We start from the raw sequence: 13,934 nt of genomic DNA on the forward strand, positions 1-13,934 counted from the left end.
TTTTTCATACAGGGTCTCACTATGCAGGTCCAAGGACTCAACTATGTAGCCCAGGCTGGCTTCAAACTTACAGCAATCCTCCTGCCTCAGCCTCCCAAGTGTAGGGATTACAAGCATGTGCCACTGTGCCCAGCAGGTATGCGAAGTTTTTTTATTTTTTATTGTTTATTTATTTATTTTTTTGGTACCGGGGATCGAACTCGGGACCTTTTGCTTGCAAGGCAGGCGCCAGAACCACTGAGCTAAATCCCAGGCCCAAGGTATGTGAAGTTTTTAACATGTCTTTTTGCTAAAAAAAAAAAAAAAAAAAATTCTATCACTGTAACTTGTATGTGTGGTATTTATTCAGCCTTTTTATTTGTTACACTTTATTTTTTTTGTTACATTTTAAATTTTTTTCTTTGAATGTAGCAAAACATGTATTTATTCATTTTTGGTAGTTCTGGGGATCAAACCTTAGGGTGCTCTATCACTGAGCTACATCCCTGGGCCTTCTGATTTTTTTTTTTTTTTTGGTACCAGCGATCGAACTCGGGCCTTGGCCTTCTGATTTTTTGAGAGAAGGTCTTGCTAAGTTGTCCAGGCTTGTCTTGGGTGTGCAATCCTCCTGCCTCAGCCTCCCAAGTAACTGGAATGAGGGATGTGCTACTGCACATGGTTAATAAAATATTTCTTATAAACCTCACAGAATATGTAATACAGATACTTCACATGGTGATGTGTTTCCAAAACTCCTAGAAGCTTAGTTAATTTCTAGCTTTCCCACAAAGAGCAGTCCCCCATTCAACGTATATTTTCAAACTTTACCTAGAAGTTGAATAAATGTGATAATGGACACTCATTTATCTTTCATCTAGATTCACCAGTTGTTTGGGCTATTTGTTTTCTCTTTATATACATACTATTTTTTTCTTAGCTGAATTACTTGAAAATAAACTGCAGACATATTTACTACCTTGTAAATTATTTTTCATTCCATGAAAACTCAAAGAAAATCTGTGGGTACATTATAGTATTGGGGTAAGGAGAATTACCCATAAATGTAAATAAACTTTATGAGAAAGAAATCTGTTGTAAAAAACATTTTAAACTTCAATATGCTGCTAAAAAATTTAAGACAAAAACAACTGACAATTATCACTGACATATGTTAGCACAAAGGTTAATATTTCACTGTTAAAAAGTTTCAGAAATTAATTTATTCTTTTTAAAATAAGTATCTATTGAATACCTACTAAGTTCTAGGTACTTCCTAATCCACAGGTTTAATAAGCAAAACAGACAACTGAAAAAGATAAGCACAGTGATAAAACAAGAGCAAATATACAAGGCACATTTCACAAAGAAACCTTACTAATAAGAAAGGGGAAAAACAGATTGATCTAAAGGAATGCTCATAAATTTACAATATATATTATTTAAAATGTTGCAAAATATAGTTGATATTAAAGATAGTTACCTCTGATTTTACAGCACAACTACAGTTAACAAAAATATATCATATAGGGCCGGGGATTTAGCTCAGTGGTTCCGGCACCTGCCTCGCAAGCACAAGGTCCCGAGTTCGATCCCCGGTACCAAAAAAAAAAAAAAAAATATATATATATATATATATATCATATACTCAACAATTGCTAAGAATTTAAATGTTCTCACCACAAAAAAATGAAAAATACATGAGGTGATGAGTACGTTACTTAGACTTAATCATTCCACAATGTATCCATATATCAAAAGTCACACCGAACACAGAAACGTATAAAATTTTTATTTAAATATTAATGAAACAGGGTCGGGGATTTAGCTCAGTGGTTCCACCACCTGCCTCGCAAGCACAAGGTCCTGAGTTCAATCCCCGATACCAAAAAATAAAAAATTAATGAAACAAAGGGGTCATTACCTACAAAATCCAAAATTATAAGTAACTTTTTTCTCCTGTAATTTCTCAGTTTTCTGTAAGTATGTAGTACTTTACAAATTAGGAACTAATTTTTTCTACATAAAAATTATAGTTAAACCTTACCTAAAATGTGTTTTGTCCTCTATAGCAAGTTAGTAAATTGCCACTAAATTAAGGGGCTTATTTAAAATGTAATTTAAATTTGACAAGACCAGTAGTGTTGACTATCTCTGATCACAATTTATAACACAAGAAGCCAGTACAAAATGCTTGGGAATTAGATTATTTTACCAAAACGTTAAAGTATGACTTCAAAGTCTGGAGCATAGCACTAACCTTTAGAGAGTGGCGTAATTGGGCTTTCTTTTAGGCACTGTGCCTGAGCATGGCTAAATAAATGCTACAGACCTACAGTTCCACAGAGCAAAAGAACAAATATTTACCTTCTTAGCATCTGCAGAAGACCTCAACCCTTCTGGCAGTGTGTGCACTAGAGGTAAAACCGCAGCACTGACACGTTGAAAATGGGAATCAGTAACCTGCTCCAGACGTGGTCGCTTGGATTCCAGTGAATCATGATCCACTGGGGATGGACCTGGATGAAACTGTTCATATCCAGATCTCCTTTCTTGAGGCCTAATATAATCAATCAATCAATAAATAAATGCATACATACATACACATATACATATATACATACACATGTAGTTGAAAATTTATAAGTGATAATATAACACCCTAAGGTCCCTAATCAGACTTTGAAATAAATGAAGGATGAATTCCTATCCTCTTCTTCTTCTTACCCAGAATAACATATACCTTACTAGGGGTGGTGATTTAGCTCAGTGGTTCCACCACCTGCCTCGAAAGCACAAGGTCCTGAGGTCAGTCCCTGGTACCAAAAAAAGAAAAAAGAAATAGAGAGAGAGAGAACTAAAGTTTAAGTATTAAATTTCTAATTCAAATTTTAAAAGTTTCCTAGGGAGTCAGGACAAGATGATTTTTTTAAAAATCTAGAAATGAAAGGCTTAACGAAAGACTTTGATTGGCAAAAAAATAAAGTTACTATGCCAGGTGAGGAGACACCTGCCTGTAACTCCAGAACTTGGCAGGCTGAGGCAGGAGAATTCCTGTAAACTGGAGGCTAGTCTGGGCTACATAGTGAGTTCAAGTCCAGCCTGAACTATGTAGTGAGACCCTGTCTCAAAAAACAAAATACAAAAACAAAAAAAGGAGTCACTAAAGAATTATCAATAGAACACTTTTAAATCCATGCCATACAATTTGAATTCAGGATAATACTGACCAGAAAAGCTACCATTTTTCAAAAAATAATTAAAAAGCAGAAATAGGGCCGGGGATTTAGCTCAGTGGTTTCGCTGCCTGCTGTGCAAGCACAAGGACCCAAGTTCGATCCCCGGTACAAAAAAAAAAAAAAAAAAAAAAAAACAACAGAAATAAACAAGCTCCCTGCTATTCCAACATGGAAAAGATAAACACGAGGCTGTAGTTAGAGAAGAAATCCGCTGCAATGACTGCCATGCCATATTTGAGAGTGGATGTAATCAGGAGCCATTTTGGGAAGAAGTTTATTGTTTAAGAGGGGCCTACCCTCGCAATCAAGTCACTGAATAACTTTACTTCAGGGTCACTAGGATCATCCTACCAGTGACTAGGTGGGAGATGGCCACAAGAAACAAGTCACAGAGAAGGGGAGGGATGGTGGCAGATCCCCTGAAAAGTTTAAGCTGTAGTGTATACTCAGGTTGTGAAGGAAGTAATCCTACCCTCCATGGTGAGAATCCAGGCCTGTTATGTGGTTTCCTGAGGGGCGCTGGGTCTGAAAGTACAGACTTTAAGTCCAGTGGACTGTGTGGCCCTATCACAGCCTACTTCCAACCCAGAGCTCAGTGGTCTGTTTGCTTTTCCCATCTGCCAGTGTAATCAGCAATGGCCTTGGCCTGAACAGCTGCCAAATCCTGAGGTGTAGGGAAAGGGGAAGAGAAGCACCTCACAAACTCACAGGCCATAAAGCCCATTGAACATTGCAGAGACTGAGATGTGGGGAAAGGCACAAACACAAGGAGCTGCTGGAGTGAATATAGCCTGGAGGCAGACAACATATCACTGATTAACAAAGCCCATCAGGAAAGGTGGGGCAGGACTAAGCACTCACAAGGCAAAAAGAACAGGGAAACAAAATAGACCCTAGTTGTGATTCAGTATATCCAGTGCATTTCAATTCCACAGGCCCTGGAAATAAACCATTCACCCAAACTTGTGAAGGAATTTTTGGGACTCATTTCCCTTTTTCTTTGTTTGCTTATTTGTTTGGTTTTGGTTTTGTTGTTTTATTTTTCTTTTTATTTTTTTTCTCTTTTGTTCTTTGTTTTCATTCTTTTTTCTTATTTGTATCTTTTTCTGCTTTTACCTAATTCTGTTAACATTCTTTTATTACTTAATTGGATTTTTATCTCACCTTTCCTTCTCACTTCTTTTTCAAATATTACTTCTTTAATTTTCCCCTTCCCTCTGTCCCCATTTTTACTATTATTATTAAGCATTACTGATTTTTAGATATTTGGTTGACTCTACGCCATTGCTGAATTCTTTTTTGTTTGTTTGTTTTTTGTTTGGTTGGGGTTTTTTTGGTACCAGAGATCGAACTCAGGACCTTGCGCTTGTGAGGCAGGCATGGCGTCACCGAGCTAAATCCCCGGGCCCTATTACTGAATTCTTTTCCACTGTTAATGGTGGTATAGTTGTTGCTTTTAGTAAATATTTACTGCATATCAATATTTGATTTGTACTATGTCTGCATTATTATTATAGATCCCTTAGCTCTCCAAAAGTTGGACACTGAATTAATTAAAGGAAGATATAGGGGCAAAAAACTCAAACACAAAATGGTCAAAATGTTTGAAGAGACAAAAAGAAACAAACAAATGCATAAGATGTTTAATAAGCTCAAGAGGATTTAATTAAACAGATAAAATTTCATGGATAACATATTCAATGAGCTTAAAGAAGAAACAATAAATTACCTGAGTTAGGCAAGACAACCCATGAATAACCACTTCAGAAAAGAATTAGAAAGTATGGAAGAAAACAAGCAGAGCTAGAGAATATAAAAAATTCAGTGGAAAGAGTGGGTAACAGAATTGACCAAAGTGAGGACAGTATCAGAAATAGCAGACAAGACAGATGTACTAAATCATAAACTCAATAATATCCTAAAAATGACAAGACAAGCTGGATTCAACAGCTGCTAGATGACTCAAAAAGTCAATCTCAGAATTATAGGAATAAATGAAAAATTAGAAGACAATTCAAAAGGTATAAAAAATTTATTCACTGAAATTGTAGAAGAATTTTTTCCAAATCTAGAAAAAGAATTCAATATTTAAGTACAAGAGGCACATAGAATCCGAAATAATCACAGAGAACTTCTCCGTGACCCATCATAATCAAAATCCTAGAAATTCAACAAAAGAAAAGAATACTAAAAGCTGTTAGAGAAAAATAGCCAAGTAACCTACAAGGCAAGCCACTGGAGTAACTGTGGATCTCAACACAAACATTAAAGGCGAACTGAGCCCAGGACCAAATTTTTCAAGCCCTGAAAGAAAACAACTGTCAATCTAAACTTTTATATCCTGAAAAAATTAACCTTCAAAACTGACAGATAGGCTGGGGATTTAGCTCAAGTGGATTCGCCACCTGCTGTGCAAGCGCAAGGACCTGAGTTAGATTCCCAGTACCAAAAAAAAAAAAAAAAAAATGACAGAGAAGCAAAGACTTTCCAGAACAAAGAAATTCTAAAGAAATACATGACCACTAAACCAGAGTTGTAGAAAATAAGAGGGCTGAGCATGGTAGTACATGCCTGTAATTCCAGTACTCAGGAGGCTGAGGCAAGAGGATCTGGAGCGTTCAAGGCCAGCCTGGGCTACACAGTGAGTTCAAGGCCAGTGTGGACTACATAGCAACACCACATCTCAAAAAAAAAACCTTAAGGGAATCTTACAGATAAGGAAGCCACCAGCACCAAAGAGCCTAAAGGAAAGTATTATATACATCTAACAGGGAGAGCAGTTACAAGGAAAAAACTAAAGGAATCAGCAATGCAAAAATAACAAAATGATGAGGCTGGAGATTTAGCTCAGTGGCACCATGCCTGCCTTGCAAGTGCAAGGTCCTGAATTTGATCCCTGGAATGCAAAAAAAAAAAAAAATTATAGGATTCAATAAACACCTTACAGGGCCAAGGATGTAGCTCAGTGGCACTGCACCTGCCTGGCAAGTTCAAGGTCCTGAGTTTGATTCCAAGTACCAAAAAATAAATAAATAAACACCTTACAATAATAACTGTCAATCCCAATGGTCTCAATTCCCAAATCAAAAGACACAGACTGGCAGGTTGGAATTTTTTTAAAAAATGCGCTGGGCCCATTGGCTCATGCCTGCAGTCCCAGCACTCAGGAGGCTGAGGCAGGAGGATCACTGCCAAGTTCAAAGCCAGCCTGGGCTACAGAGTGAGTTTGAGGCAGCTTGGACTACATAGTAAGACTCTGTCTCAAAAAGCGAAAACAAGGGCTGGGGATTTAGCTCAGTGGCACTGTGCCTGCCTCGCAAGCGCAAGGTTGAGTTTGATCCCTGGTACCAAAAAAAAGAAAACAAAAGATTAGCAAAATGAATCCAGCAACATATCAAAAAGACAACACATCATAAGCAAATGAGGTTTATTCCCTAGCTTGCAAGGTTGGTTTAATAAACACAAATCCATCAATATGATATATCACATTAAGACAGATGATAATCTCAGTTAATGTGGAAAAAGCATTTAACAAAGTCTAACATCCTTTCTTTAATAACCAAGCAAACCAAACCAAAAATCTCTTGGGCTAAGGATGTAGTGCAGTAGTAGATTGCTTGCCTAGCATGTGCAAGGTCCTGAGTTTGATCCCAGGATTGCACAAACAAAAAACTTCAATAACATAGAAGGAAAGCTCCTCAACATAATTAAGGTCATTTACGAAAATCTCACAGGTAACATGATAATCAAAAGGGGAAAATGATAGCTCTTCCACTAAGATCCAGGGCAAGGGAATGTCATTCCTAGAATAGTACTAGAAGTACTACCAAGAGCGATCATGGGAGGTAGTGGGGTACACCTGTAATCTCAGCATTCAGGAAGCTGAGGCAAGGATGTGAGGGCAATCTGGCTGCGACAACTGTCACGCCTTTGATTTCCAGAGTTGATATGGCTGATCTGGCTGGCTAGGCTGGTGTCCCCTTCCTCCCTTAACACTCTATGTGAGTCCCTCCTGAAACTGTACGCTTGAGGACCATTTCCTCGGTCAAGAATATAAGTTGCCTGCCTCCCCTGCTAGAACTTTCAAACAAGCTCTCAAGGAAGCTGAGGCAGGAGGACTGCAACAAGGCCAGCCTGAGCTACATATGAGGCCCCGTCTCAAAAAAATATGGCACTTAGACAAGAAAAAATAAAAGATATCTAAATCAGAAAAGAAATAACCTTTCATAATCCTATATGTAAACATCCCCAAGACCCTACTAAAAAGCCCTACTAGAACTAATACATGAATTCAATAAAGTTGTAGAACATAAAAATTAGTAGAAGGAGCTAGTGGGTATAATCCAGTGAATGGTGGAGTGCTTGCCTGGCCCTGGGTTTAATCCCGGCCACTGGGAAAAAAAATCAATACCCAGACACGGTGATGCAGACCTGTAAACCCAGCTACTCATGAAGCTGAGGCAGGAGGATCACAAGTTCAATACCAGGCTGGGTAACTTTGTTAAGACTCTGTCTCAAAAATGGCTGCAGACGTAGCTCATTGGTACAGTACTTGCCTAACATGCTCAAGGTCCTAGGATTAATGCCCAGTACCACCAAAAGATTAAGTACCATTTTTATATACAATAATAACCTAACTAAAACAAAAATCAAGGAAACAATCCCATTTAGCTCAGCATTCAAAAAAAGAAAAGACAAGACAAGACTTAGGGCTAACTTTAACCAAGCAGGTAAAAGATCTATACATTGAAACCTAAAAAATACTGATGAAAAAAATTAAAGATACAACTAAACGGAAAGATACTCCATGTTCATGGATAATAAGAATTAAAATGTCTGTATTACCCAAAACAATATAGAGATTCAAGGCAATCCCTACCAAAATCTCAATGGCATTCTTCACAAAAAGGAAAAAAATCTAAAATTCATAGTGACCTTTCCAAAAGACCCCATGTAGCCACAATTCTGAGAAAGAAAAACAAAGTTGGAGGCATCATACTTCCTCACTAAAAACTATAATACAAAGAAAGTTACAGTAATCAAAATTTTATGGTACTAGCCTAAAAACAGACAATTATATCAACGGAAGAAAATACAATCAGCCCAGAAATAAATGCAAACATAAATAATCAACTAATTTGACCAACAACCAAAAGAATACAATGGAGAAACAATAGTCTCTCTAACAAAGGGTGCTGGAAAAACTGGATTTCCACACTCAAAAGAATGAAATTAGACCCTTATCACTAGACACTAAACACAAAAATAAATTCAAAATGGATAAAAGGCTTCATGTAAGACCAAAAGCTATAAGGTTCCTACAAGAGAACACATGAGAAAAGGTACTGTTTACTAGCCTTGGCAATAATTTTGTCGCTATCACAACAAAAGTTCACGCCACAAAAGCAAAACTAAGAAAATGGGACTAAATCAAACTTAAAGCTTCTGCAGAATAAAGGAAACAAAGTCAAACAGCAGGATACAGAATGGAAAATACATCTGCAATTATACATCTGGTAAGAGGCCAATATCTACAACTTACAAAAAGAACAGAAAAATAACCCAATTAATAAGGGACCAAAAAAAACTGGGTTGACACTACATAGAAGACATAAAAACTGCCAACAGGGATATGAAATGTGATCAACACATCACTAATTATTAGGGAAATGCACATCAAAACCATCATGAGATAGCACCTCATACCCATTAGGACGGCAATTATTAAAATGCCAAAAGGCAACAAATACTTATAGGCAAGGGTGTAGAGAAAAGGGAGCTCTTGCATACTGTGACGGGAATGCAGATTGATAGACATTAAAGAAAAGAATATGGAGGTTTCTAAAGAAATTAAAAATAGAACTACCATATGACCCAGTAATCCCTCTTCTAGGCATATTCCAAAAGAAATCAGGGATCTGCACTCCTACATCAGGGCAACATTATTCACAACAGTCAAGACAGGAAAATAATCTGAGTGCCTGAAAGAAATTGGTATGTGTACACATATGCACATGCATACACAGAGACATATTATTCAGCTCTAAAAAAAAAAAAATGGGATCTGGTCATTTATGTCAACATGGATGAGCCCAGCAGACATTATATTAAGTAAAATACACCAAACGCAGATAGAAAAATATTAATTTTAAAATGAACAATGGTAGAGAATGAAACAATAGTTATCAAGGGCAGAAGAGGTAAGAAAACATTTTTTTTTTTGTACCGGAGAATCAAACTCAGGTCCTTACGCTTGCATGACAGGTGGGAGAACCACTGAGCTAAATCCTCAGCCCAAGAAAACATTTTAATGTACTTAGAACGAACTAAGTCAAAGTAATGTGTAATACTAGGACTACGAGTAATAAAAATAATAATGGGAGTTGATGGGTGTTAATTTGTTTCAATATACTAACCATTTTACTATCTATATGTATCCTACAACATCATGTTCTATACCTTAAGTATACACAATAAAATTTACTTTTTTAAAAAACTTTAAGAGTGAAAAAAGAATAGAAATAAACCATACATGGTAAGGTCACTGGAGAAAAAGTATACCTACTATATACAGGGCCTACATTACCTGATAGAATATTTACTGTACTCTGAAACAATGCTCCATTGTTAAGGAGGAAAAAACTAAAGCTTGAACAGTGTAAATCAGTTATTTTGCCACCTTGACTGCAAATGAGAATCACCTGGGAAACTCTAGCCATTAACACCTGGGCACAACCAGAGAGATACAACTAGAAACTTGGTTATCTCAGGTTGTTCTAATACACAGTAGCAAGTTGAGAAAGAATAGTCATTTATATAAAGTGATCAAGGCCCACAGCTGACCAGGATTAAAACCTACTATTCATTTTTCACTACATAATTGTTTTGTTTTTTTTTTGGTACCAAGGATCGAGCTCAGGACCTTGAGTTTGCAAGGCAGGTGGCAAAACCACTGAGCTAAATCCCCAGCCCTCTACTACATAATATTAATGCTAAACTGTACAAACAAGTTTTAAGAGCTTATTGACTGTTATGATAACTATTTCAAAAGATCGACTAATATAGAACAGCTGAAAACACAAGCTATTACCTGTCAGAACCTGGGTGAAATTCTGAAAGCAGGGAAGGTCGTCTTCGAAGTTGCTGCTGTTGCTGTAAGAGCTGTGATGCCTGACTAACTTCAAGATGAGAAGAGCGATAGTCGGGGACCGCAAACTCCTGGCATTAAAATAATTGTAAGTTAGCTATTACCCAAAAAGTGAACAGCATCATAAAATCACACCAAGTAGTGAAGAATCACTAAGTATGGAAAGAAATAGCAATGATGATTTCAATCTTTCACTGAGCAAATTCTCCCTCATAAACCTCAAACAATCAACATGTTAACTGTTTATCATTAAAAATAATTCAAAATGAAATTTCAAGTTCACTTTCCTGCTAATAATATATTACAGTGACTCCCCATCTATACTGTCTCACAGCAATGAAATCTCAAATTCATGTATTTAATACGAAATCCTACAAAGCATTCCAGTCTTGAGATCAAAATAAATACACTAAAAGGGTCACAGAAGTCATCTGGTTAGATCCATGTATATTTACAAGTAAAGAAAGTCTAGAGAGTCAACCTGTTAATTAAGAGTACTACTTTGGGGCCAGGGATTTAGTTCAAAATTTTGTGAAGACTGGGGGTTTACCTCAGTGGTTTCGCCGCCTGCTGCGCAAGCACAAGGACCCAAGTTCAATCCCCGGTACCAAAAAAAAAAAGAGTACTACTTTGTCCATCATAACTAAGTAGGTGTTTTCAATTTTGTTTTTTCTACTTTTTTTTGTTGATTTCTTTTTAGGCAAAACTTTTTTTTCAAATCTAATGTATTAATTCAATCATAAACAGATAGTTAAAACATAAAATTACTATATGACCCAGGAACTCCTCCAATCCAGGGTATATGCCCAAAGAATTAAAGGCACATAACCACACTCAAAACTTTTTTTTTTTGGTACCAGGGATTGAACTCAGGTCCTTGTGCTTGTGCAGCAGGCGGCAAAACCACTGAGCTAAATCCCCAGTCTTCACAAAACTTTGAACGTAAATTTTCATAGCATTATTCACAGATGCTTAACCCTCCAAAAATAAACAGCCCAAATGTTCATCAACTAAAAGAAACAAAATGTGATATTGCCCATAGAACAGATTATTCAGTCATGAAAAGGAATAAAATAGTTACATATACTAGAAAATAGATGAACCTAAAATGCATTTTGCTAAATTTTAAAGGCCAGATTTGAAAAACAAGGTTTTATTATTCTTATATAAAATGTCTACAAGAAGCAAATTTATAAAGACAGAAAGTAGATTAGTGGTTGCCAGATGATGGGGGCAAGAAGGAAACTGGGACTTCTGTTAGGTATGGGGTTTCACTCAGCTGAAAATGTTCTGGATTTAGATGATGATGGTTGTACAACATAATGAACATACTTTAAAAGCCACTATATTACACAAATTAAAATGATGAATTTTCTGCTATATGAATTCTATATCAACAAAAAGGTTTTAAAAATCAAAACTAAAATTGAATAGCCAGCCTAAGGGGGTAGATAACAGGTCCAGAACCCTGCTCTTTAAGCAGGTAAAAGGAAAAAAATAAAAACCCTCATAAACAGCCTAAGAAAAAAATCATACATGCAAAGTTGAAAACATAACAAAGAGAAACAAAACACTGAAGAAAAGACAAAATCATTTTAAGTTTTTCCAAACTGCACCAAAAGAAAAAAGAATTCAGGAAGAAGAGGGGAATAAAAGAAGGGAAAAGAGATTTTAAAAGAGAATGGAAGGCGGGCCATGGAGTGCTCAGTGGCACTGCACCTGCCTTGAAAGCCGAAAGCGCAAGGTCCTAAATTCAATCCCAGGTATCAAAAAGAAAGAGAATGTAAGAGGAAAAAATGGAAACAAAGCTTTTGTAAATGGGGAGGTGAAGAAGGGCTGAAGGAGGGAACAAGAATGGGAAAAAAAGAATTAAGATATATCACAGGTGAGCCCAGCATGATGCTGCACACCTATAATCCCAGCACTGGGGAAGCTCTGGCAGGAGGACTCCATGAGTTTGAGGCCAGCTTGGGCTACACAGTAAGACCCTGTCTCAAAAAACAAACCAACTTGGGGCCAGGGATTTAGCTCAGTGGTTTTGCTTCCTGCCTCAAAAGCCCAAGGTCCTGAGTTGATCCCCAGTACCGGGAAAGAAAAAAAAAACAAACAAAAAACCAACAAACAAGATATATCACAGGTACAAATTCCCTATGAGAAATGTGATCATTATGTGTGGCAAACATGTACTAATAAAAATAAATACATACAAAAAAAGGAATTTACATCCAAGGAAATATATAAGATTAAGTAGGAAAAGATAAAAGAGTAATATCCTCAAAAAAGAATCAAATATTGATCAAAGAAATTAAAAACCTCACTACTGAAATTAAATAACAGTTGAATATATATGTGAAGCTAAGATAGAATTGAGAAAAAACTAACAAAAAGTTTAAAATGAGGCACAGTGACAAGTTCCAACATCCAGCACCACAGGTGACAGGCTATAGTCCAAGAAATGATAGAACAGCTTTTCTCAGATGTTAGGAATGACACAGTTCAAGATTTAAAAGGGTCCATGGAAAAGCATGATATATTTTACAAATTAATTCACAATGGACACATGAAGTTTAGAAAACCAAAAATAAAGTGAAAGCTTTAACTGCAAGTTCCAAGAACATACAAACAGGCTTCCTACAAAGTAACAAGGATCATAAGAAAGCAGACTTTTCATCAACAACAATAAACAAAACCAAACAAACAAAAACATATTCCAAGTTCAGAGGAAAACAACTTTGAACTTACAAATTCAATAACCAGGTCATCACTCAAGTTTCAGAACTACAAACTTTTCAGAATTTACAAACTCAGAAAGTATACCAACCACAGACTATATCTGAAAATTTTTGGTTTAGTTTTTAGTTTTTTGTTTCGGTAAAAACTAAAAACTGAACCAAAACTTTTAGTGCTGGGGTTTAAACCAAGGGCCTCACTGAGCTATGCTCCAGCCCTGGAAGAATGTCTAAAGGATGTATTCAAGCAAGACAAAAAGAGTAGAGAGTGAAACAGAAGCAACAACATAGTGCAGCCTTCAGTTCTGAGCAGATAACACATTCAGAATTACTTTCTCAAAATAAAGATCTAAAAAACTAGTCAAAATGTAGAAGCTATTCTCAGACACTGGACAACAAGAAGCACAGCTCTGAGAAAAATGGAGTGAGTTCTTACCTAATATAGTGGGTTTTCTACCCAGAGGTGATTTCCAAACTGCAGCCCTGGGTAGGGAACCCCAACAGTATCACAATAATCATATAATGAAGAAGTATTGGTACAGATAGATAGAATTTCTGGAGTCTTCCAGAGAGAAGGGAATTATATAAAAAAAAGTTCCTGAAATATGAATTTGGAGTCTTGGGTCCCTGTAGGTCTTTGCATAGAAAAGTCACAAATGGGCTAAAATGACTTTTTTTTTTTTTTTTGGAAACAGGGTCTTGCTAAGTTACCTAGGCTAGCCTGGAACTTGTGACCCTCCTGTCTCAGCCTCCCAAGTAGCTGGGATTGCAGGTGTGAGTCAGTGCACCTGGCTAAAACTTCTGATTAAAGAACAATTGGGGGAAGTTTACTATAAAGCAAAC

The 13,934-nt window shown here is 36.6% G+C and overlaps 1 protein-coding gene across 25 annotated transcripts in view; it reads right to left on the bottom strand.

Annotated features, from left to right (window-relative positions):
• Ncor1 (nuclear receptor corepressor 1) overlaps positions 1–13,934 on the bottom strand; it is a 164,246-nt gene that overhangs the window by 125,681 nt on the left and 24,631 nt on the right. For all 25 annotated transcript variants that reach the window (XM_087192061.1, XM_087192066.1, XM_087192065.1 and 22 more), the window contains 2 exons: positions 10,306–10,433; positions 2,344–2,536 (listed from right to left, as the gene is read on the bottom strand). In XM_087192061.1, coding sequence (XP_087048187.1) covers positions 2,344–2,536; positions 10,306–10,433 — 321 coding nt within the window. The remainder of the gene's footprint in view (positions 1–2,343; positions 2,537–10,305; positions 10,434–13,934) is intronic.

Source organism: Heterocephalus glaber, unplaced genomic scaffold (genome assembly GCF_053883595.1).
Source record: "Heterocephalus glaber isolate CG9 unplaced genomic scaffold, H.glaber_assembly_v1.0 deba00001565, whole genome shotgun sequence".
NCBI classification, from domain to species: domain Eukaryota; kingdom Metazoa; phylum Chordata; class Mammalia; order Rodentia; family Bathyergidae; genus Heterocephalus; species Heterocephalus glaber.